The 26265-nt window shown below is 40.3% G+C and overlaps 1 protein-coding gene and 1 long non-coding RNA gene across 2 annotated transcripts; one reads left to right on the plus strand and one right to left on the minus strand.

Annotated features, from left to right (window-relative positions):
* Positions 1–6027: 6027 nt before the first annotated feature.
* On the minus strand, positions 6028–15342 carry hpxa (hemopexin a). The gene is made up of 10 exons (XM_015363977.2): positions 15214–15342; positions 14081–14115; positions 13400–13594; positions 12786–12943; positions 11652–11805; positions 10288–10500; positions 9810–9914; positions 8809–8939; positions 7666–7813; positions 6028–6629 (listed from the first exon to the last, which is right to left on the minus strand). The coding sequence occupies exons 1-10, from the start codon at positions 15276–15278 to the stop codon at positions 6403–6405; spliced, it is 1431 nt and encodes a 476-aa protein (XP_015219463.2). The 5' UTR covers positions 15279–15342; the 3' UTR covers positions 6028–6402.
* Positions 15343–19487: 4145 nt separating this feature from the next.
* Positions 19488–21787, plus strand: LOC138223124 (uncharacterized). Its single transcript, XR_011181630.1, has 3 exons — positions 19488–19811; positions 20493–20551; positions 20876–21787. It is a non-coding gene; the product is annotated as an uncharacterized lncRNA (long non-coding RNA).
* The last annotated feature ends 4478 nt before the right edge of the window (positions 21788–26265 follow it).

A 26265-nucleotide genomic window follows, 5' to 3' on the forward strand; every position in this document is an offset into this window, starting at 1 on the left:
CTCTACTATTACCATGAATTAGTGTTTAGCAGTGACAATTGCATATGCTTTAGAACTGCTATATACAGTACTAGATACTTCCACACATTGCACCACACAATGACTATTTCATTAATGTTATCTCCACCTTTCAATTATATCTGAAAGGTCAAGAATAAACTAAACAGGTGACTCAATGGCACAGAGAAGTGCAATAAATTCTGAAGAGTATATTTATCCAATTAGAAATCTACAAATCAGTTTTAAGTGAAGCATGTTTATTCTACAAAAAGGGCCAATCTATCAAAGAGTAAAGATCCCAAAAGCTATTACAATATCATGGATGAGTTATGTCAAAGAGAAACCATGTTAGAACTTGTCTATCTTGTAGTGTCACAGGGGTTGTGGACACTACCTTGGGCATGGTCAGGCTCCCATTCGCCACATTCACACACCTTCTTAGCCTTAGGGTTCCTTTCCTTCTTCTTTACACACACCCTCATCAGGGAAACAGGATACATGACTCCACATTCCAGTACTTCTGGGCCCTTTTGCCTTCCGAGTCTCAAACTCACTAAGTTTTATCCCGTTGTTCTCATTGCAAGGAACCTCCTGCTTCTACTCCATTAGGTCACTGTCTCGCACACAACCAGTGCCTCAGACTCCCAAGTCCACCTCCAGCCCTGACATCACCAGGTTGGGTCACACAAACACACACTACCTATTGTACATCACCGAGTCTTTTGCACTACACATTGTGCCAAGACCCAGCACACACTCACAACCTCTCCTGCATCTCACTCTTACCCCCCCTAGGTTGTGAACTCACACCTGCCTGCACACCTCACCCCTGCACTACACCATGCAGATGCCAGCATACCTCACCCTGTTCCCAGCCACCACTGCACTATCTCCCCGAGGGCTGTAGCTAGGTAGACCCCTCTCATTTCCCCAATACCCATGTGTTGCCAGGGGGAGGGTTCCTCTACCACACAACCCACTCTGGTCCACACACACTAACTCACTAATCAGCTCGCAAGTTACTCATACAGCGGACACCGACAGCCCTGCTCTCACGCCCTAACGGTATGCTGTCCCTTTAAATCTTCCAGTGATCTCATAAAGCTCCGTTTCTTCCATCTGTCTTCTCCCAGACTGACATTTTTATTCTATTCCTCACAGGCTACCCCTCCCACAATCCCCTCTGGGATTGTTGTTGTTCTTCTCCACCCCCTCACGGGGTTTACTGCAGCGGCTAATCAAGTCTTTGTTCACTCAAACATGGCAAGACGCTCTTCCAACATCACCCTGTCGAGTTACTAGCATGCTTCAGCCCATCACCCGTCACCCAACTGAAGCCCTGCTCTTTCCCTCCTCCAGGGAATATTCAGTCTAGTTTGAAAGTACTCCTACACCTGCTGTTCATTCCCCCTTTTCACGTCAGATGTGGTTTCCATGGCAACGCGTCTCCCTTAGTCTGGGGCTTTGCCCCCCCACACCAGACACTCCCTGCATCGCACCTCAATCTAGAGGAACATGTAAAGCAATTGTGATGAAGATAATTAATCTAAATTGCTTGGCTTTAGTACATTATTTCTGAACATGTGTTTTAAAATTTAAAAGACTAGATATTTATAATCTGTGACTTGTTTCAGCTGGCGCAGAATACTGTGGCAAACGGGTTTCGTGCAGGAATAACCAAACCAATGTTTTTAGGGAGCATTCTTTTCTGAGCTCAAATATGTAACTTCATTTGGAGCTTGATATGGAATTCAAGTTGGCAGCTCTCAAATTTGTGACATTCACTATTTAACCTGTAAAATATTACAATCACAATTACAGCATAAATTGAATATTCCATGTCAACTGTGGGCAAGTATGCTGGTGTCAATGCATTTTACCAATTGGGGGAAGTGTTTTGACCATGTAGGTCATGTAGATACTGTATATGCACACATACTGTACTGTACTGTACTGTATGTAAAGCACATGCTCTTCTTTCTTTTGTGTAACTGCAGTCAGAAAATCTCTGGACGAAGCTGTCAAATCTTATGATTCTGATTTCCGTGGCTGGGAGCTGCCAGGCTTCATTGACTACAGTGTGTTTGAGAAGCTTATATGTAACCAGATTAAAGAACTGGAGAGTCCAGCAGAGGAGAAGATGGAAAATATCAAAGGTAACATACAATACAGACATACCTGTATGAGAAAAACACCACACTCAAGCAAGAGATTAAAAAATATATATATAATGGAAGATAGTGTCAATAGATGCTGTATGTTTATTTTTTCAAATTGTAAACTCTTGTATTACAATCATAACAGCTTTTGATACTTGCAATCCTGCAAGTTTCCAAGTTCCCATTTTGATTAATTTCGCACTCAGAAATTGTTTTGCCATTTGTGGACTGTCTTAGTGACCTAAGAAAAAACTCTAGACCTTTGTAAAGAGATCCATCCATAAATTTTCTAATCACCTTATCCAATTCAGTGTCACAAGGGAGCCAGAGCCTATCCCATCAAACAATGGTTGCAAGGCAGGATTGTGGATGAAACACCAGTCCATTGCAGGGAACATACTGTATTTTCACAAACAGACAGACACACGTACACCAGGACCACTTTTCTTTGAAAAGTTAATTAACCTAAACAGGATGTCTTCGGACTGTGAGAGGAAACTGAAGCACCCTAAGGAAACCCATACAAACACAGGGAGAACATACAAACTCTACACAGATAGCTCCCCAGAAACTGGGTGCAGGGCCCAAGCACTACAAGATAGTAATACTAACCACTGCTAAACAGAGTTGCTCTCTTTTTAAAATGTGTTTTAAATTAAATATATTTGTGTTGTTGTTGTTGTTGTTGTTGTTGTTTTCCAGACATGGTAAAAGAGAGATTTACAGATGTGCCCTCTGATTGTTTGCAACAATATCCTACTCTAATACTCCTGGCCAGGGTAAGTTTCATGTTATAAATCTGCCTCACGTGTTGTTGGATGAAAGCAAGTATACACCCAAAGATTTCAATCCAGAAGCTTTCTTAATAGGATGTTTCTAAACAAGAAAGCCAGAAACAACGGTTTAAAAAACCTGTCAAGGAGACTGTAGGTGGGCTGTTGTCTCCAGTAGATCCTCCAGGAGCCATAAGAAGGTGCAGTAACCTGTGCAAATATGTGTTCTGTATTTAATTACTCCTCACATGTATGCACAGCTGAAGCAACAAGCCTGTTAGAATTTACTTTAAACTGTGGTAGTGCTATAAAATGAAATATGTGTAAAACCCTACATTCAAATAACTGTCTAGAAATCCATCCACTGCCTAAAGAAAAGAAACCAGGAAAGTAGGACTCTCTAAGTGATGGTTTACTGAAGGCATAAACTACTGTAAAATACAGATGAGCTTTTCACTGTTGTCTGTGTGTAATAATCCAGATTCAAGGTCACTCCATTTTAAAAGACTTTTCCTGCCCCCATGAACTGAGCTCCACATTGCCTGATATTTTTCATCCTAATTAAAAAAAAATACTTGATCACAGAAAAAAAGCATTTGATCAGGGATCACACATAGGATAAAGGCTGCATGAAAGATAAGGTCAGGATGGTTCATGGCTCATGGTAAATGACAAACCAGAAAAGTTAAGCTCACTGTGTACAGCACATGATGTACACTCAGGATGAAATCTTCCTTAGTATAAGGGAAAATAATGCAGTTGAAGAAGACAGATTGAAGAAGATAGAGTCAAAGACTAATTGAATTAGACAGAGTTTACAGCAAGAAATGTAGGAATATAGCACAAGTAGGAACCATACCAGGGTAGAAACTTCCCTGTGAGCAGCATAGGAAAAGGTAAAGGTTAAATCCATGCTGAAGAGGTCTCCACAGTTCAAACAGCTCAAACATAGCTCACCAAAAAGAAGTTAAATGAGAAAAAATCAGATTGTACTGAGTATACCACTCACTTAAAATGAACTTCAAACTCACACATTCTGCTGAATATTGGGCTACAATTCTTGTGAATTCCTACCATGATGTATCATACATTTTTCATTGAAAAGGAGTATTCCAGATCTCCTCTGTGATCCTGAAGAATCAAGAGCATCAGGGAGGTCAATTCTGGTCAGGAATCCTCAGCCTGTACTGCAACAGTTAAGCTAATGGTTTTGCTGGTGCCTGTTCACTGTGTGAATGAGATAGGATGCACTTGTCTTCCTCATCCCAGCCACGAATGTGGGACTGATAAAGTGAAGTGGATGTCCCAACAGTACACACTGCAGTGTGTCATTGTCATTTCTCTCATGTAGATACAGGTCTTTCAGACGTGAGCTGAATGTTTTTTTTTACAAAAAAATTAACATCAAAAAGGTTGTGGACACTTAATTAATCTCTTATGAGGGCTTAACTGAAACATTCTGTCAAGTTTTTAGTGGAATTAAAGGTGGTAGTTGTGTGATAAAATACCTGAAAACAATAATGAACACTTAGAAATAGGAGATGATGAGATTCTGCACAATAGATAATGCTATTTCTAATGCTGATATTTAAGCTACAGTATTTGTCTTTGGTAACTGCTGTGTAAGATATTGAATCAATCTTTAATGCAAGTAATTACAGTAGATCTACTTTAATTACAGTAAAATGAACCTGTTAAAGACCATGGTTAAAGGTTTACTGGCAGTTTTTAGGAGGGTCTATCAATGAAAAAATGAAGAAATATTTTAGGTAAATTAATGTGTATATCCTGTACACTGTAAAGCTCAGGAGGTGTGTAATGTTACAAAACAGAGAAGAACAGATCTTTCTTAAAACAAATGTGCATTGAACTGAAAGGGGCACTTTGTCAAAAGGTCCTTTCTGCAGAATAACTGGTAGGTTTAAAATTAAAAATGTCACTTGACATCTACAGTAGATCACAGCAATCTGGGAGCTGTCTTTTAATTTTGTGCTCCTGTTGTGTACATGTGTGCTGGTTACTCATGGGACCCTCTTATAAGAACATAGCTGTATTGACCAGAACACCCTCACCAGTGGGCTCCGGCTTTTCCAGCACTCTCCACATTAGGGGACAGGACAGTCAAAACTGGTCCTGTTTTTGCATTTGGCTTCTAACCTAATTACTAGCTGTTGCATTTATTTTAACTTTCAGGAAACCAAAATGAACAACCCACTTTCATCTGTCATCATTTAGAAGCATTGACATCATTGCTATGACATCTACTTGAAGAAATCAGCAGTCTATTACTATAGATTTCTTCTCTAGAGCAATGTTTCACAAATGTAGTGAAGCAGATCAATGTGGGATGAGGAAAGGAAAGACCACAGTACAACTAACGCCTTGTACGCTGCAGAGGTAGTGTGTCCGTCGTGGTTCCGTGCAAGTTCTTGGCCTCGCCGTTCCGCCCCGCGGGTTCGTCCCGCAATACCCGGGCGGAAACCCAGGTCTTTGGCGTAACGCAACAGGGGCGGCTGAGGTCGATGACTTCACCGTGTCCAGACCAGCTCCGCTACAGTAGCTAATCAGATTACAGAAGGTAATCTGTTCTCTTAACCCTGTGTGAGGATGTGGAGTTTTCTCCTCGCCAGAATCCAATGTTTTGAATGAAGTACAAGCATAAGGAAACATACTGTACTGTGATCTCCCCCTGTTCACCACTAGAGGGCCCCTAACACCACCAAGACAGCCCTCTGATCTATTCTCGTGTCCTAACTACCGCGTGAGAATGTACAGTATATCAGCACCACCTGGGTTCCTAATTAGAAGCCCTATATTACATTCTCACGCGATTCCTCTGGGTTCGCCCTAGACTTACGGCACTGGCTGGAAAGTTATGAGAAACCCTTATATCGCTAAAGACCCTTTAGAGAAAGTTCTATTATTGTTTAGAACCCTGCTGCTCGTCATAGCTCATGGGATTTGATTTAATGTGAGTGACTACGTACAGTACCAGCTCTCTACCTCATCTCGAGATGTTGACCCTCCTGCCTGTGAAAAGGCAGAGTGGTAAACCCACACTGTTACAATACACAACAGATACACAAATCCAGGGGTTTAACTTTGTTGTTGTTGTTGTTGTTTATTTCAAGTGAGGGTTGTGCAGTACAGCAGAGTAGGTTAACCCCCATAACCCCAGCCAGTCAGTAGTTTTGAACCTTCAGCCCCACTTTGGTAAAGCTCTGTGAAATGGGAATGGAGAGAGCCCAAGGCAAGAGAATGGCAAGGACAGGGATCAGCTGGGAAAGTCTTCGGCAGAGAAGAGAGGTAGCGGTGTGGTCGTGAGGTCTGGTGAACCAAGGGGCTGAGGAAGTGTGGCAAAGCCTCTGGGGTATCTCGTCTGCCAACAGGCCGTAGGGTCGGTCATGCTCTCTGCTAGCCCGTGTGTTTCCTGGGGTACTGCTCTTCCACTGGCCTCCTGGTGCTGCACTCTAGTCTTCACATTTCAGCAGATCTACAGATATTTTGTGGGGTGGTGGCTTTATTCTTCCGAGAGCCAGCAGCCGGGGGCTTTCGTACTCAAAATACTCCGGCCCCACGAAGACCCTCACTTTGTCAGCCCCACACATGGCCCCATCAATGTGCTTGTATGGTAGAGTCCATTCCTTAACCACAGTGCGAGGTGTTGCAGTCAGGTCCACATCTAGCATCTTGCTCCCTGCAAGCAAAGGTTAGAGGTAGAAACAGTCCAATGAGTTTCAGAAGGTGAACCATCCTGAAACCTGCTATCCTATCTTACCTCACTGTGAAAAAAATCAATGTATTATCTGTGTTCACTACGTCCCTCTAGAGGCTGATATTCAGTTTACAATTATGTTTCCACTGCACTTTCAAAAGTTTGGTGCTTGTGTGTTTTTCCTTTGTTTTGGGGTGGGAGGTGTTGCAGAAGCTAGTATCTTGCATTTTCTGTTGCTGAACAGTGTTTATGAGCAATGTGCAGTTCAGAAATCAAAAGCCCCTGAGCCTGTCTAACAGTTAAACACTGTCTCCCTCTAGTGTACAGAGCCTTTTACGTGCAGTTAGTGAGAGTTGTTGGATCAAGACCTACTGTACAAAGGAATATCTGCAGGAGAATAGTGAAAAATTATGTCACCAATTTAATTAAGGGGGATCTTTTAAAAGTAGCCAGAAGGTCCAGGCCCAGTTAGTTTTCTTCACCACTCTTGATCAATAATTTCTAAAACTTTCAAACACTTGTAAATTATGGATCAATCAAGAGTTTTGACCTAAATGTATTTAATTTAAAGGTCATTTTGTTCTGCAAAATATTTCATTTGATCAGAAATGACTTTAGATGATTAAAACTGTTATTGGCTTGTCCTGATACCTTTTCACATCAATGTCTCCTAACCTACTGTATGGTGAATGTAATAGAAAACAAAGATGTTTTTTTGTTATTTTTTATTTCTGTGGAGCATTTTCTTTAAGTGTGAGAGCTAACATTGTCATGATACAATAAGAAAACCTTCTATTTTCTTATCAAAACAATTGCATGTGATCTCCTTCCTCAGTTGTGTCAGTGCTTTCAGAGAACAACCAATGTACTGAAAGTGATCTAAAATGTTCAGGGTCCAAAATGCAATGGGAGACCATTAATTCACAGTACAACGCATTCATGTTGATGGTTGTTGGTATTTTCACTAAATATTAAACCTTGGGTTTGGGGCAGTTTGGGGAAGCAGTTTTGAGCTCACCTTGAATGATGTGCACCACATGTTCCTTTGCACAGACAAAAGCAGCATCCACTTCTCCCTCCACCCCCAATTCTTCCTTCAAAGTTTTGGGGTACCCCTCTACAAGAGTATAATGCTGACCAGTCTTGTAAATGTAAACTTTCCCGTCCTGCAAAACAGAGTTCAGAAACCAAGGTCTGTATCTTCAGAATGTTACAGCACCTGTGGAAAAATTCATACCGCCAGCTTCCCACATAAAACAACCTAACATGGATGACTACGACTTTCCACCCTGAGTCATCACTTCTATACTGTAAAACAAAAATATCAGTCATAAGATGATCCACAATAAAAACTTGGAAACTAAAATAAATGTTAGACAAAATACAGTCTGAAACTGTGCATTTCATTCATTAACCATCATGTAAAAATAATGTATGTTCAGCATCATGTAAATGTATTTCCTTTCTGGTAAATAGTAGAATTATTTTAGAATTTTAAGACTCGAATTTAAGATTAGAATTTTTTAAGACATACAATTCCAATTAGTAGTTCAGGTGGGTAGCTGCGTCAGCATGCGTAGGCTGCAAAGGAACAAGTAATAGGTTTATTCCATGCTGAAAAAAAGAAGAAAGAGAACACAACGTTTCGGCCGTGGAGCCTTCTTCAGGTGTGAGCTGTGTGTTCTCTTTCTTCTTTTTTTCAGCATGGAATAAACCTATTACTTGTTCAATTCCAATTAGGTCTCTAGTTTCCATCTGAAATTATCACTATGTGCCACAGTGCTAGTTGTGCTGTATGTACAGTTTAAACACTGTAGACTATCCTAAATGCAAACAAAGTCACCTAGAATATGCTCACCTCCATACTCCAGCTTGTTAACCATGAAACGTTTAAAATTATGGCCTCAAAATGTCCCCTTAAAATTTTCCAGGAACACCTGCAGCTCCCGAGTTATGTGTATAATTTCTACCACCTCATAGTAACTCCAGTACTCAATCCTAACGTGAACCCTTGCCCTGAACTTTAAAAACACAGTTTTAGACTGACGATGCTCCTGGAGAACTATTTTTAAGTTAATAATGAATATGTTGAAATCTTCTATGCACAAACACATTAGTGTAGTGACTGATGCGGTCTGAAACCTCTCTTGCCTCCCTTTACCTTAATAATGTAGAGTTTGTGATCCCAGGAAAACACAGCATCCACATCGCTGTGCACCTCTTTCCAGGCGCTGTCAATGGGCCAGGCGTGCCAGCCGTCACGGGCGGTATCAAGGCGCAGGAAATAAGCTCCTAGAAGAGGCAATACAGGCAGGTTAGGAAGATAAGATCCAGGAAATCAGAGCCAGTTCTGCAAAAGTATTAAAAGGTTCCAAGTACACCTGCCTCTTTCACCCCCTGGGCAGGTAAACTGTCTCAAGCATCAGCCACTCAGTGAGAAAAAAAAGTGTTTACCGGGGTTTTCTGTTTATCGCGGGTTGACCTTAAACACGCAGCTCGAGGTCTTTGTAATGTTTTCTATTCAATACCATTTTAGCTGAGGCCTAGCCAAAAGACCGCTCACATTTTTATAAAACAAAACAAACTTCAAAACAGCAATTTGTGTTTAAAATATGCAATATTCTTTTGTTTAATTTAAGGCATTCTAGCATGATGCCATTCAGTGAGAGATGACTTCTATCTATCTACAGATCTATCTATCAAGGTACAGAGCACTCTGCCTATTGAACACTGTGCTACACGAAACATGTCACCTCCTGCTTAAATCAAGTCCTTTTTGGTCACTATCCCTGTGACACAAACCTTAACATGAAAATCTGTTGCTCTCTAAAATGACTGTGGTGCTTGGCCAAGAATGGCCTCCCCTTTACCATATTCGTACTGCTGAAGAGACAGGTCTCCTGATGTGTACACACTCTACATGCTCATACGGCTACTGGGGATCCTGCTTTATAAATCACCCTTTCATTCCACATGGAGACCCCACACAGTTCTCACAGGGTATCTCCATGAAGCTTGTGCAATTCGCTGAAACAAAGGGAATGGAGTGGAGAACAGTGCTCATCTGTTAGAAAACATACGTGAAGGTCTTTCCTGAGCTTCCCAAAAACCACACCAGGAGAAAGCACACAAGCACAGAAGGACTAGGCCTGAATCTCCCACCTCGGAAGGCGTAGGATCTTCCCTCGTCATCAGAAGTGAATTCGTCGAAGGGCAGTTTGCTGCAGCGTTCAATGTGGTCCCTCTTAGAGTCATTCTTTCCATGGCCTGCAGTCCAGACAATAGAGCACCATGAAGCCTGACATGCAAACATTCATCAGCATGTGGTACTGAGGAAGGTTAAGGTTTCTGAAGTGCACTGCCAAACTTAAATACAAAATCACATATTAGGAAATAACTTAATTCAACATTAATTGAAGTTTAAACTGCTGAAGACAGTTGGCCTGTGGCTGACCCTGGACAGGAGATATTACTTAGTGTATTAAAAGAACTAGAATATTAGTCATATCCTTAATGCCTTATATAATGTATACTGTACGTCTTATAAAGCTTAATTCTGAAGCAATCCAATGGGCACTACTCTAACTAGATAAAGCATACAGGTTTTGTCAAATATCCGTCTTTCCCTTTTTTTGCTTACCAAAGCCAGGGCATCGCATGAAGTAATTCCGGGCATCCTTGGGATAATCTCCTTTTACCTCTCCAGTCACAGGGTTGAATTTCGTGAAGCTGTGGCCGTGGAAGCAGTAGTAGCGCTCCAGCCAGCGGAAGGCGGCTGTGCAGTTGCCCAAGTGGGGCCAGTTTTTCTCCTTGACAGCGTGGGTCTTCAGGTCATGGTGATACACATGTGATCCTGGAAGGTGGAGAAGAGACAATAACAACCGATGACTGACATTCCAGCTTTCCAGCTCAGAGTCCTGTACAGTGGAGCTTCTGTAAAGAGAATATTGAGAAAATAACAATCTTTCAAGATGTTACGTTATATAGTCTTAGCCAGTTAATCCACATACACACTTTAATTCCATAATGGCTAAGATAAGTCTTGAAGGCTTCAGTGTCTCCTGGTACCTCTTCCACAATACTTTGGATGTGGGAGAGAATTAAGATTTGCTTCACCAAGTTGAGTTCAGAGGTAAATTTAGGGGAGACCAGAATGTCTAAGCCTGAAGGACAATTTAACCAGGACAACAGGATAAAAACACCCCTCCCTTTTCAAAAAGATCCTTTAATAACCCTGTGTAAATGCCTTGCTGCGTGAATGGTTAGGGTGAGAATTAAGGTCTCCATGCCATTTATAAATACGAATTTGTCAAGCGACCTACCTGGTTAAATAAAGGTTTCAGGTTTTAAAGACTTTCACTCAAAGAGATACCTTTGTGCCTACCTCTGGGGACCTCATTAGAGAGTTGAGTAGGACATGGCGCTGCATGTATTTTACCTCACCATGGCTTTCCAGCCTGAGTAATGTTTTGCTTTGCTATGATTTCATTTTAAGATACTACACTGTTTTACATTGCTTTAGTGCAATAACAAAGTTAAATCTAACGAGAGGCTTTTGGCAGTGCCTTAGCTAAAAATCTGAGTGTAGGTTTAGAAATATATTGTTAATACCGCCTGATGTTTAACAGCTCCAGGTTTGAGTTGTTGCTAATCGCCTGTCCTGTCTCGCAGGGCATAATAATGTAACCACCTATGAAAACCCAGGCATCAGTACTTTGCTTTATTTGTAATTACTAAGCTACATTCACTTGCCACCTCTGAGACCCTGATCCCATCGTTTTGTAATCTGTATACAACACTGAAATCTGGATGCTAAATGTTTTTAGATTCTTTTCCCAACCCCTTTGTCCTGGTTTGCCACCCACATTAATACTGTATGTCTTTGATATGACAGGCTTGCTGCCACTTTTATATTTTTTATCGTTTTTTTAGGCCACCTTTGGCCTTTGTCTGTATCCCAAAGCTGTAAATACAAAACATTGATTTGGAGCATCCTGCTTGTACCTTTGAAGAAGAGCACAGAGTTTGTTTGGCATTCCCCCTTCGGGCACTCCACAGCTGCATCCAGGTCATCGGGAATTCCAGGGAATTCATCATGAATATCTTTTGGGAAGCCAGCTTCCAGAGTATGGTTATAGTAACTGTAGACCTTGTCATTCTACAGGAGAAGTGAGAAAAAACAACAATTTCAGTGATGGCAAAATATTACAATAAACCTTTGAAAGAATTAATTGAAAGGCATAATTGTCACGATCGCTAACCCCTCCTCTTAAGGGCGCTCCAGCCCTTCCTTGTTCTGCCCCATTGTCTGCACCTGGTCCCTAATCCCGCTCCCCCTTAAAAGCCAGACGCGGACCTTACTCCTGGTTCCTCATTGATTTCCACATCATGAGAGCCCGGGGTCTTGCTGCGTCTGGCTCCATTATGCTTTTAACTTTCTGTTCCTAGTTCCTAGTTCCTGGTTCCTGCCCCCCCCCACCGGATGGATCGCCTGGCTATGGACTTCAGCCCTTGTTTCTGATTTCCCGTTTGGATTTCCTACATGGATTGTTCGCCTGGATTCACTCGCCCTGGACACCAGCACTGCATGGACACGCCCCCCTGTCTCCAGACCCTCTCCCGCATGACTTTTTCCCTAGTGTATCTTCACTATTCTGGATCCTGTCGTCCGCATAGGGCCCGAAAGGAACTGCTACGTGACAATAATCGTAAAACAGTAGTTCCAATATACTCGATTCCCAATCGTCTCTGTAAAACACCTCATGTTACAGAATTTTAATTTTAACTTGTAGGACATCTTTGAAAAGCATACTCACAGATCTTATGTGGTTCTTTAATCTATATTATATAATTTCATTGTTTTGTACATAATAATTTCGGGACAAATAGGAAAAACATTAGGCAACATTTAAAAAATGTTTCTTTCCTTAATATTCATGCAAAACATGTTCAGACACTTTTGTGTGGCAAGAGATTCACTTGTCCCTGTAAGGTCTGTATTAAAATAGAGACTTATCCCATTTTTTACACAGCGAGAAACTGACACTGCCGTCTGTCAGAGTATCTAGATATGCAAGAAAGAGATAAGTCTATGTTTTGGCTTCTTGTTTCTATCCTGTGTGAGTAAAAGCTCCATACCAGGAAGAAGAAAATGTGGTCATGGTCTTCAGGGTCCTCTTCATCATGCATCCTGAAAGCAGCATCGATATGGTCAAGGTGATGATGGTCATCTAACTCATGGAAGGACTCATTGAGGAACTGGGCTTTGCCAGTGAATCCCTTCCACAAGTGGTCACCTGAGGGAGCAAAGCCCAAAGGGTCATTATTAACTGGTAGTGCGTACTTACTCACACCTCAGACCTTAGAGCACTGATAACATGCTCTGATCCTTGTAGAATCACATCCATGTGATTTGTGGGGAAATTAGACTCTCAACGCTTTACAGCCGGGACACTTAGAACTTAAACAGCACGACAAAGCTGCAGCTGTCCTGGACTTGACAACTGTTTAGGGCAGGGAGACTGGGTCGCTGAAACTTAGTCAATACATGGCACTCACCTACTATGACTAGGAGAACATATTATTGTGCCTTCTTCTTTGTCCTTCAGATGAGTCATGGAACAAAATTTAAATTCTGTTATAACTAACAATTGTTAAAGTACTGTACAGTTTTCCCTCTCATCTCTGTAAATTAGTGTGCATAACAGGAGCAAAGTGACTACATGTCGGTGGCAACCGAATGATTGAATCACCTTTGAAGAAGAAAGTGTTTCCTTTCTCGTCCGGGGTGATGGCATCAAACTCTATCCCTGCACAGCGATCTGGATGCTTGTGGTGGTCATCATGGGGCGGCCCATGGTGGTCATCATGGGGAGGACCATGGTGGCCATCGTGGTGGGCACCCTGGTGAACTCCTGGCTTTCCTGGATGGTGATCCTCGTGGTGATCTGAGGAAATTGAATTTTTTTATTGATATAAATTTATTTAGGCAACACCTTCATCTCAATTCAAAACAAACCACGAACTGTACAAAATTAGCAGTACCAAAATATGTCATATCAAAGTTATGATCAAAAGGCAATTTAGGCAGAATCTAAATTCAACAATGACAGTTACTTATCTTAGACATGTCAGAGCCTTTTCAAGAAAGGTATTTTAAAAAAAAGTGCCCACCAGTCAGCACAATGAGGACATAGCCAGCATGTTATTCATAATGCACATCACAGTTTCATCCAAGTTCAGATTATTAGACAAGCAACCTTCTTTTTACAACCTCTTTGTAAACATTTACTGTAATGATTTGCAAAAAAAGAAACAATGGACCAGTGTATTATGAAAAAAAAACAGTTTTGAACTTGTAATGAATGAAGGAAGATGTCAGTGCTGTTCTGTTGTGTGAACTAGAGGCTTAAACACCATCAGGATGTACTAACCTGAAAAGACACCATCTGCTCCCCCATAGAATGGCCTGTGCAGAAAGAAAATAATCGTATTATGTAGTGAGTTTGATACTATGCACCCTGAGTTTTTTTTTTTGTGATACAGCAACAGAGATACTGAAAACAGTTCTCATTACACAAATTACTCAAGAGGGTTCTGCAGCAGGGCTTTCCTATTCGGAACCTAGATTCAACCATGACAGAAGAGGATCCCCAAGAGAGAGTCTTCCAACTGGATCAATCATGACATTATTCACTGTTATCTACCTGTAGGCCCTTGCCTCCCCTTCGCACAATATTCACTCTGAGTACTCTCTTACCTTTATTGCTAAAACTGATACATGGTTTGCATAATTGCACATTTGTGATCCATACTCATTTCTCTTTTTAGAAATGTATTCTCAGAAATATTGAATCTGCCTATACATTTGAGACGAATGAGAAGTCTAAAATACTGAAGAGAACGTTGTTCGCTTCAATAAAAAAGACTGACATTTTCCGGTTTCCTACTTACTTGTCTGCTCTTTCTATACACGTCTATACTACATGTGCTACATGATCTTATTTGTTAAAAGTGCTTGTTGATTTATTTAAAAATACAAAATAAAATGCTGCGATTTAAAGTCAACATTTCATGCGCACATTTTCCACTGAGCAGTACTAGAATGTTTTGTGGCACTCAGACTTGCAGTTTAGCCGATTTTGCATTCTAATTAAATCTTGGTCTCTGGAGTGAGCAGAACAGAGGGAGTTAGTGTAGATTCACAGTGCCCATGTGCCACAACGATACGGGACAAAATGAGGTTCTGCAAGGGAATCTTCACTTTGTATCCTAGCAAATCTGCAGAGGGGCTGTAGTAAAGTAACAAGTAATAGGTTTATTCCATGCTGAAAAAAAGAAGAAAGAGAACACAACGTTTCGGCTGTGGAGCCTTCTTCAGGTGTGTAAATTAGTAAATTCGTGTAAATTGTAAATGTAAATTAAATGTGCATCTGAAGAAGGCTCCACGGCCGAAATGTTGTGTTCTCTTTCTTCTTTTTTTCAGCATGGAATAAACCTATTACTTGTTCCTTTGCAGCCTATGCATGCTGACGCAGCTACCCACCTGTAGTAAAGTAATACTTACGGTGGCGCAGCCAGGGAGGAGGCCAGGGCCAAGCACAGACACAGTGCCTGGAACAGGAGTCTCATGATGTGCAGGGCTCTGGGAGCTGCTGGAGCTAGAGAGCAGATCTCAGGAGAAGGTGCAGTGACTGCGCAGAAGTGAGTTTTTATAGTGAGCGCTGGGGTGGAGGGGGGGGGATGTCTGTGAGAGTTTGTACAGAGGGTGATTTCACAAACCTGGCATAGCACTAAAACAAACACCCTCCCTTCTTTTAGTTTACACAAAAAGGGGCTTCATCATGAACTCTGGAGGGGTAAAACAATGTTCAAGGTAATGGACAACCAATGGCATGGACACAAGCTCAACACAATCTGATTTAGATTTGTTCATCAGGGAGCCTTCGTCTCTCCTTTTTTTGAGATAAGCAGGTCATCGTCTTGGCAGGCACCCTTTTCACAATGGCTGAAGAGCCTGCAACGCTCCACCGAAACCTGGGTCCTTAATGTCTTTGTAAGATGAGACTTTCTGAAAGGGTTCTGTTTGCTGGTACCGGTAATGAGAAGGTTGTGAGTTCAAATCCAGGAAGGGCACTGCTGCTGTACCCCTGAGCAAGGTCCATCATCTTGATTGCTTCAGAGACATGCCAGGCCTTGTAAACAGGTTTCAAAAGTATGTCACTTTGGGAAAAAATAACTATTTAATAACGGTTCAGGTGGGGAGCTGCGTCTGCATGCGTAGGCTGCAAAGGAACAAGTAATAGGTTTATTCCATGCTGAAAAAAAAGAAGAAAGAAAACACGACGTTTCGGACGTGGAGCCTTCTTCAGGTGTGCTGTCTCTGAGTATTACTCTGGGTGGTATCAGAGTCAAAAGAAAAGGTATTAAATTTCAGGCGAAATCCTTTAGGGATGATATTATGTCGACGACATCTGTAAAGGAATAGAAGGTGGTTAGAAAGCCTGGTCTTGGAACAGATAGCTGTGAAGAGACTGTGAAGAATGCTGGTTTAGTGAGAGAAGCGGGCAAGTGGCCCAGGGAGGAAGAAAAGGTCTGACGAAGAGATCTAGAAAAAGATTTGGAGGAAGACATAGTGGGTCGCAGCAGGTGTAGGCTGTAGTTGTTCAGGTGGGTAGCTGCATCAGCATGCGTAGGCTGCAAAGGAACAAGTAATAGGTTTATTCCATGCTGAAAAAAAGAAGAAAGAAAACACAATGTTTCGGCCGTGGAGCCGAAATGTTAATAACAGTTTATTTATGTGAGTAAAGCAAATTGAAAAGGTGGCATGGTGGGGTAGTAGCTAGGATTGCTGCCTTGCAGTGCTGGATCCCTGGGTTCAATTCCTAGGGCACTATCTGCGTGGAGTTTCCTCTGGGCCCTCCGGTTTCCTTCCATAGTCCAAAGACATTTGTAGGTTAATTGGCTTCTGGGCCCTGATGTAAGAGTATGTTTATCTGCAATGGACGGGCATCTCATCCAGGGCGTATCCTGCCTTGTACCCTTAGCTTGCTGGGTCAGGCTCCTGCTCCCCCACAACCCTGTATTAGATAAAGAACTTATAAAATAGATGGATGGATAAAGCAGATTGAAAGGGAGAGAAAAAGGTGAGGTTCATTTGGCAGTTATGATAGTAAGATGTATTGTCTGTGTTTAGGCGCCGGTTAGGAAGCTATCGTGTTTCCTACGAAATCCTGAGTTAGTAGCCGTGCTACCAGATGGATAAGGCCAAGAATTATAAGGCTTCTTTTTTTTTTAATAGTTTCTTCTGAAGGGTCAAGGGGGCACACCAAATTGCCGCACCATGTACCCAAATACCAAAAACTTCACAAAACAGACAACAACGTAAAGAGTGTCATTGACGTCAGCTTCACTTTTAAAAAGTCATTGTTAATGCAAAAGTATATGAAAAAAAAAATAACAAGTGTTATCACTTCATGAACACTAACATGGAATAAGTGTACTGCAAGCAAGCCTGCTTGTCCTACAGTAGAAGCCACTTTTCCACTGCATATTGCAGCCCTCAGAGCCCTGAGTCCCTAGGACCCAGAGATTATGGGTTCCAATACAGTTTATGCTCTTTTTCTACAGGCACTGGATGCCTGTCAGAGTGAAATACAAACAGAAAGTGCAATTCAGGCCACAGGAAGCTACTGAAACAAAGGGGAAATAGAAACTTCCACATGTTGTGAGAAAATTATCGAGTGGTCCCACTTCTTCACTGATACCTACTAATGGTTGTGGTCACCCTTGGCCACAGGGCAAGTGTTATTCTCCAACATCTGGGTAGTGTGCTTGCACATTATATATGTAATAATAATAATAATAATAATAATAATAATAATAATAATAATAATAATAATAATAATAATCATGTAAAATATCATGTATATTTAACATTTTTAGTTTTATATGTACCTATTTTTTCAAGTTGATTTTTATTTCAGATTTAGAAGTGCTGAATGAGTTGGCCAGTCAATTCCCATTTGTTTCACTGGTTGTGAAAGATAGGTCTACATATTAATCAAGTGACCACATACCTCTGTGCGTTTTCACCTCCATTGGCCAGATTTCATAAAATTTTGCAACAGCTGCAAATGTGTTCTTTCATAGGTATTGTTAACCTTCCGTGCACATTTCCTCCAAAGTTTACACTGCACAGTTCATACATAGGAATGCACTCAAGTGCATTGTGTCCAGGAATAAAGTTCAAAAACAAAAGTTGAAACAGGGAGCTGAAATAATTGGTCATGACTATACAGGTAAGCTTTTACAGATTCTCGTTTTTAAAGAAAGCTGACATCATACTTTTTTTTTAACTGTGAATTCAGATTTTGTTTTCATGTTTTGATGCTTTTGTTGCTTTAAATGGTCATATATTGAGGATAATTTTATGTTATTATATTTTTCACCTTTTTAACACTTCTATTTTTTGCTTTATTTTGGATAGATTTTCGTTGAGTTGCTGTCAGAAAGGCAGGTGTTTTAATAATAATAATAATAAGTGCAGAGCAATGGTTAGCACTGCTGCTTCCCAACACTGATGCCTTTGGCTCAATTCTGGACCTGTTCTGCTTGTGCTAAGGTTTGATAGTGATACTGTAGATGTCACAGACTTGCAACAACTGCCTATCTACTACTCTGTACCTCATTGTCAGTCCTTAGTAGTCCTGCACTATTTTAATATAGATTTATATCCAAAAAAAACAAGGATTCTGTGCTTGTCTTCAGGCCTGGATTTTGGTGTTTGTAGGCCCTAGGCACTTTCACTCTGAAATGTACAAAAAAAGGGGTAAATGCCAATTGAATCACGTCGATTGACATGATGCACTTTAAACTATTCTAATGCTAAACCAGGTGATTGATGGAGTGAGTCAAGTGACCATCACTTCGATACTTCTAGTTTCTAGAACAGCCACTAGGTAGCGGATGTTTTTGATTTGGAGCGCTTAAGAGTCGATCGCGAGCATGTGGTTTCAGCTCGTTTTTCATTAGTCACTAGTGTTTCCCTCCTTCACAGGCCCTAAGCATTTCATAGGCCCTAGGCACTGTGCCTTCAGTGCCTACTGGGAAATCCTGCACTGCCTGTCTTTGTACGCAGATAATGTAAACTTTCCTGTAAATAAGTCCCTAAATAATTGTGTTTAGCACCATCTGCTGGAAAGACTTTGAAATCCCGTGCAGCTGGATCACAACTGCATTCTTCTAAGTCTTCAGAAAAAATATTGCACAGCTTCATTACAGGAACTGTACATTTCAGGCTCAAGTGTGAAGGAAGCTCCAAGTGTGTATATATTGTTATAATGTTATATATATTATATTGTTGTGCACAAATGTATAGTCCCACATGGATCGGCCCACAGGCAAACTAGGCGACTGCCTAGGGCCCCTCAATGTGCAACAACATATGGTAACGGATTCGGGTTCTTGGGCTTGTGCCTTCACCGCATGGGCGCTAACCCGGGTCTCCGGCATCACTCAAAAGATGTCTTGTCGGCTGAGCTAAAGAAGACCGTCATTATCCCAGGCAGCCAACATCCTTGTTACGCGCAGGGGCGCCTTCCTTACAATATTTGTATTTTGCACCTTCAAATGTGAGTGAGAAATTCCCTGTAGTGGCTCTTTCTGCATCTGCTGTAGCACAGAAAAGAAGAGTGGGATAAACAATCTCAAACCAAAGACGCGTCGAATCAAGTCATTGTAATAATGCACAATATACGTAATAATGCAATTTGTATTTCATTTGGTTTTCTGTCATATCCACGTACTGTAACTAGCAAACGGTAGTCATGTCACATTTTCAAGCTAGAGACGTACTGTAGATTTACTTGAGGTATTTTTACTAGAAGTTAACAGATTCACGTTTTCTGCAATTGTACACATGCCGGCGCTGCCCGGCCAAACAGAAGGGGGAAAGCAAATATACAGTACAAAAAAGATTGTTCATAAATTAAACATAATCTACATTAAACTACGTTGTTTTCCTTGTAGTTCTTCTTGTATTTCATTCAACGGGGGGGTTTGTGAACTCAACCTGTAACCCTTCGGATTACCCTCCCAGTGACAGCGGCAGGATCAGAGAGGAGCTTTTCAGAGCTCAAGTTGATTATAACTTCGGAAATACAGGTAAGCTGATTTATAGAACGTTCTTTCTTTTATAAAACTCACCTCCCTTGTTATTGAGAGCACTTGTTTTGATTTCCTTAACTTTTGAAGTAACCTGTTCATCATTATTTGTTGTTATTTATGTTCCTTTTTGTTACTTTCAATGTTAAAATACATCTTTGTAAAATGTGTGCCTAGTGTTCTTGTTTATATGTTATGTGTTCCTCAAAGCTGGCTAGTAAAGTTTTATGGTTATATCATTCATTTATTTAATTGTTGTAAATGGTAAAATAAGGTTGTGTTGGGAGCTGACAGTAGTATGCACAAATCTTGATCTGGAGGGGCCACTTTTCAAGATCTTGCCTAGGGCCCCCAAAAAGCTACAGTAGGGCCAGGCGTGAGTGGAATCATCAACATCATAGAACGGTTTACTCTTCACATAACATAAACAAATGTTTATGTTTGCCTTAACATAACTTTATTAATAGTGTTTATCATGTTTGCTTGTAATGTTAAAGAGTAAAAGACAATACAGTGTGGACCAGCACACTGATGATTGAACTAGAATAAATGAACTAAACAAAACTCGTTGCATCTCTTTGTGTGGGTTAGGACTTGTTTGCATGAAGTAATTTACAGGACCTCTGAAAACTATATAACTTTAATGAACTTCATCTTTCTCCATATCGTTATTTTCTTTAGCATTAAAATCCAGTGAAAAACTTTCACATCCAGGAGAGAGTGAATATGGTGTATGACAGGTACTGTATGCAGACGTTTCATGTTATATTACTGTAAATACACTTAGTGCTTTCAATTTAGAATTATTGTCTTCTTACTGCCAGCTACCTGTGTTACCTGTGTTGTGTAAAAATGCCAAGAACTGTAACTGGAATTATGAGAATGGCAGTGATTAATTATTAATTATTATGCATTTTTTAAACGTCAAGTGAAAATGATTTCCTTGCATACAGTATATAGTACAGTATGTGCACCTCTATTGTTGATCTCGATTAAAAACCAATAAATTCACTCCCGGACAGATGTGAAACTGACAATTCCTTTTCAATTGAAACTTTCTATAGATTACGCACAAGAGAGCCCATTTTCAGCTGGAAAGAGGTGGTTTATAGGAAATAATAAAGTAAAAACAGTCAAAAACACTGGACTTCACAAGACCCTACAGAAGACCCTGTGACTAGTTACTGATGAATTATAAAAACTGATCCGTTGAAAGTCACTAACACTGTAGATCAGCAAAGAACTTCACAGGAAAGAACATGCTGAGCTGCAGGGGATCTGGCAGAAGACCAGTTTCAGGAGGTAAATCTCTGCCAGCCCTCAGTTCCTGTGTGTCCCAGATGAGACCCCAGCACATAGACCTTCCATGCAACATTTTCTTTTCTGTAAACAGCGTGGCAAAAAAGGCTGATTAATGCACATTTTCAGTGCTCAGCAGTGTCTCATGAGAAGGCTTTAACCTTGTGAAGATTTTTTTTTCACAATGCCAGAATGTTTTTTCTTTTTCCCATTGTGCTTCTGTACTCTGTGAAAACAGACACTCTGAAAACAGAAAAAAAAACACACCAGGAAACATAAGGCACCAGATTTTTTTTTTCACAAGAATCCAGTCACAGAAGATAAGTAAAATGTATAAAGTAAAAGTGGTGACTGTGTATTAAGCATACAAAATCGGCATATCCCCATTTTTGCCCCCATCATATATTCTCTGTCTGCAATTTGTTCTTAACTTTAAACATTCATCTTGGCTACATACAAGAACAAACCCATACTCTGTATAATTCTGATATTATATTCAATCCAAGGCCAGCTTTGAGAACACTGCAACTGTTTGCATCAATCAATTAAACATTTTCTGAATCCTGGGTTTGAGGAATTCCAGGAAAATGTGTTTACTCAATCCAAGCAAATCAAAATAATTGCACAATTGCTATAGTAACTTCAGTTTTAATACCCTTTTTTAACTCTGGATCCTTTATTAATAAGTGATTGTACAGAACATACAGTGTATCTTTAAAAAGTCTTTACTCACAATTTAAGAAAAAAGTCTAGACAAACATAAAACCATCCAAGATGTATACTAATGTTCTGCCAGGACAATATTCCTTTTGTTCCTATATTTCTTTATTAGTCTCATTATCAGGCTCAAATCTTGTCTTAATTGGTAATCCTGGTGAATCATATGAGAAATAAAAATAGGAATATTAAGCTACTATTAATATAATTCTTTAGTATTATAGATCAGCACTAGTGTTTTGTTGCAATTTATTTTATATTACAAACTGAGTAATCAATAAAATAATATTTTAGCATTTAAATATATTCTTATAATAATATTTATGTGAACACCAGAATTTATTAGAAAGGCTATGGAAAATCTGTATCATTTGATCTGTGTAGCAAGTAGCAATCTACACTGCCTGATATATTTTTTAAATTGAACAGTAGCTCACATCTGGGAGGCAGACAGACAAAATGTCTCCTTAAAAGACTCCTTATTCTCCGGTATGGTGTAAACTCATTTAAACCTGTTTTTCGTATGTCTTATATTCAAACTTTCCCCAAAAATGTTGACTAACACCTGCAAAGGAAAAACTACAATAACATGTCCTTTTACTTTATAACATAAAACTCATTTATTCTTTATAGAGTATTTTTAGCAAATACTGCCTTGGTAAGATTTGACACTTAATGGACTTTTTCAATTACCTTCTGGAAATTTTGAGCAATTATTCAAAATGTAAGAAAGCCAATGGCATTACAGATTTCAAAACATTTATTCTATCTCAACGAATCAACATGGCAACTTTCAGATAAAATCATACATTAAGAACCCTGGTCTCACTAAGTTGACACCAAAAAAATGTGGAAAGTAGCATGCATACATGAAACTTATCAGAAAAATAAAAGGATGGTCAAAGTAGGAGTGAGCATCCTGCCTTGCACTGAAGCAGACATGTCAATGACTTTACAGCTTACATCTTTTTTATATAATGTGTCTTTCACTCCAGAAAACAGAATTATATGTTTCAACTCATAACAAAGGCTTTGAAACCAATCCCTGCAAAGAAAAAAAAATATATAGATGTTTGACTATGATTGGAATATAACATTGAGGGTAAACTGTTTAATTTACATTTTGACTTTTTTCATTTATTTTATCACTTTAGTAAATTATACTTTAACCTCACTTAAAAAAATGAGGATAAAACAGAACCAAAATGAACTAAGTAAATTGTATGTGTATTTATTTAAGCACTGAATTGGAACATGGGTTCCATTTTGCTAGTGTTACTCATTAAATTCATAATTTCATTTGTTTCTTTAAAAGGCATATAATATTTAGAGGTAAGCATTTGGATTGACTGCAGTAAAAAAGGCTGTCCTGATTTCCATGGAACCCTTTGGAAGTAAGAGGCAGCTGGGTTCATTTTGGCAAGGAAAGATTTGGACTCTGAGCCCTGAACTTAAACATGTAGGCCAAGGCACACAATTTGATAAGAGGACTTGTTGCTACTACAGTATTGCACCATGCTTGTACCTGATAAAAATCCCAAATGAACAAAACCCCATTCTTGGAAAAAAGTAGTTGCTGCTTATACACATTTTTTTAAAAGATGTACAGCTTGTACTTCAGCCCCAGAAAATGTAGAAAAAACATTTTCTTTACTTGAAAATGTCCAATACAAGTGAAAACAATTCCTTCAGTTTTTCAATAAATGCTTCTTTGTACTGAATAGGTGAGGAGAAGGTAACAGTCAGCTGTCTTGAACTTGAGTACATCTACAGCCATGTCTGACAATGACACATCTTCCCCTGTGGTGCACTTCAAAGCTGTTGTTCCGCTGGATTTCAGTGGTGAAAGTACTGAATGTTATTCACAGTTGGCTGGACATTTTCAAGTGTGCTGTGAGACTTCAGGTATGGATAAAACACAACTCAGCACCTGGACACCTTATGTAAGGGGATTCACTGAGAATCCAGAAGTAATCACTTTCCTGAACACAGGCGCTGGTTTGTCATGACTGAAAACTTACAACAGCACATTCCAGCACATCCCAGCCTCAGTCACATGTCCTACTGAAATTGGAGCAAAACCACATGGGCTCCAGGGAATTCTGGGAACTGGAAAGCCATTCATCTTCCACATCAACAGATACCTCACATGATACCACAGGCTTGGTCCTCACACAAGAACAACCGGTACTGAAAAAGTCATAGCTTATGCCAGTCATGTCCTCACTGTCACAGATAGCAACTGGTCCACCTTTGACCAAGAGTGGTGGGCAATAGTATGGTCGGTCAGACTTTTCTCATATTATTTAATGGGTAGTGCTTTTGTTATTGTTACTGACTACCGTCCTTTATTGTGCTCGAAGAAATTGCCTATTGAGCATGACCAGACAGGACAGAGAACACGCTGGGCTTTAGAGCTTGATGTGTATGATTGGGTCATCAAACACAGAGATGGTAGGAGGCATGGAAGTGCTGATGCTCTGTCGAAATGTTAACCTGACAGTCTCACCGTCGTTAGTATTGACTGTAATGAGCAAACTATAACTAACTACAATGAATTCTCCAAAGTAAAGTACACTAAACCGCTACATACAGTAACCAACCGTAAATGTCATCTCAATTCTTGACTTGTCACAGGCACTGTCATTTGACTTGCTCCTGTGTCAAAAGGATGATGTTACACTATGCACAGTGCAAAATTGGTTAGTACAAGCAAGGAGACCACCAGTTTGGGCAGTGAAAAAAAGTTCTACTGCTCTTACAGTGTTCTGGCAACAGTTTTACAAATTGCATTTAGAGAATAACCTGATATACTGCTGTTAACGTAACCAACCTACGTGCTACAGCTCCTACAAGGAAACCAGACAGTTAGCCACCTTGGTTACAGAAAGACACTTCTTCAAGCTCGAGAGCAGTTTTACTGGCCTTTTATGGCTAGGGACATTGGAAACTATTGTCACCACCGTGTAGAATGTCAATCCGGAGCTATGTCAGTAACCAGTATTCGTGCTCCTCTTCAGAAGCCAGTTGACATCTACCATTCCATGAAGTGGCTGCAGATATACAGTAACTGAACACCCTAAATCACCAGCGGGTACAGGTACAGGACTCTTTTACTAAGTACCTGTATTCCAAGAAAAAACAGTGTGCTGTCACAGTTGCTCACTTTATTTTTGAGCAATACATAAGTGAGCATGGAGTTCCAGAATATACTGTACATGAATCAAGGATGACCATTTGAGGCAGATTCAGTAAAAGAACTGGAGTAACAAAAACCAGAACATCCTCCTATCATCGAGCAGGTAATGGGTTAATCAATAGATTTAACCAGTTCCCAAAGGACCAGCTGGCCAAATGTCTATATCAACAACAGGCTTGGGGTACGTTGCCGTGCTCCATTAAGCTTGTCTACAATACAAGCGTACTCGCCAGCACCAGGTATAAGCCATTCTATCTGGCGTATGGTTGTCAGACTTGTTTGCTAGTTCATTTACTGTTTTCTCCTCCAACTGGACTATCATCTGCATCTCCAGAAACACCAGCCAAATGTGCTGCATCCATTTGTTGTAAACTTCAGCTCATTTATAAGTTAAGCCAGAAACACCCAAAAGCTGCACATTTAATACAAAAGACCCAGTATGAAAAAAGAAAGTAAAGCACCTACCACTTGGGGGAGTTAATTGGGTTGAATGATCCACCTCATTCTCAGTGTGAAGTGGTGCCACATTGGAAAGGGCTGTATTGTATCGTACACTTACTGTAATACTGTACATCCTGCTGATGGAGATGGGGTTCTGTATGTCATTAGATAGAAAGATCCCCCTGATGGACCTACCCAAGTAGTTTTAAAACCATTTAAACAACTGTTTAAAAGCCTGACACCTACTTACAGTACCCACAAACAGAATGTCTCCCTCCAACTAAACCTGCCCCAATTCAACTGACCGACAGGGTACCACCCCAGAGTGAAAACCGAGATGTTCAGGTACTGTACCTGTTGCTACCCCTGAGTTGCCTTCAATCATCTTTTCTAGAGTGAAGCAGTGGCGCTTTGCTACCAGACATATGAATAATGGACAATCCTTTGTACAATCTGATCAACAGTCTGAGCTTCCAAGGAAATTACACCAAAGTGCAACCCAGGTAGCATCTCAAAAGGACAATATCTTCTGCTCCCCTGAGAACTCAAGAATGCCTGGTCGCAGGCTGGTTGAATTGCCTGTCCATTTCAGGTTGATAGATGATTATATTAAATGAATTTGAAATGAAAACAAAGAATTTCAGTGGTTTCCTGTTAATTGAATAGCAACAACATGTTCTTTTTCAGCAAGAAAACGTAGCCTGGATAAGGTTGTCCAGAGCCATGTTTGGTTTGTTTATTCTCTATTTGAAAATGTTATCTGTTCTCTTTACAGTGAAAGTAGCTTAATGATACATA

The sequence above is a fragment of the Lepisosteus oculatus genome, chromosome 15 (assembly GCF_040954835.1).
Source record: "Lepisosteus oculatus isolate fLepOcu1 chromosome 15, fLepOcu1.hap2, whole genome shotgun sequence".
Classification (NCBI taxonomy): Eukaryota; Metazoa; Chordata; class Actinopteri; order Semionotiformes; family Lepisosteidae; genus Lepisosteus; species Lepisosteus oculatus.

Excerpts from the sequence above, each read along its gene's own strand:
- hpxa (XM_015363977.2), bottom strand. The coding sequence starts at position 15,278 with ATGAGACTCCTGTTCCAGGCACTGTGTCTGTGCTTGGCCCTGGCCTCC. Across the intron at positions 10,501-11,651 it reads CTCTGTGCTCTTCTTCAAAG|GATCACATGTGTATCACCAT; the intron begins GTACAAGCAGGA and ends TCCACCTTCCAG. Across the intron at positions 9,915-10,287 it reads CATGCGATGCCCTGGCTTTG|GCCATGGAAAGAATGACTCT; the intron begins GTAAGCAAAAAA and ends TCTGGACTGCAG.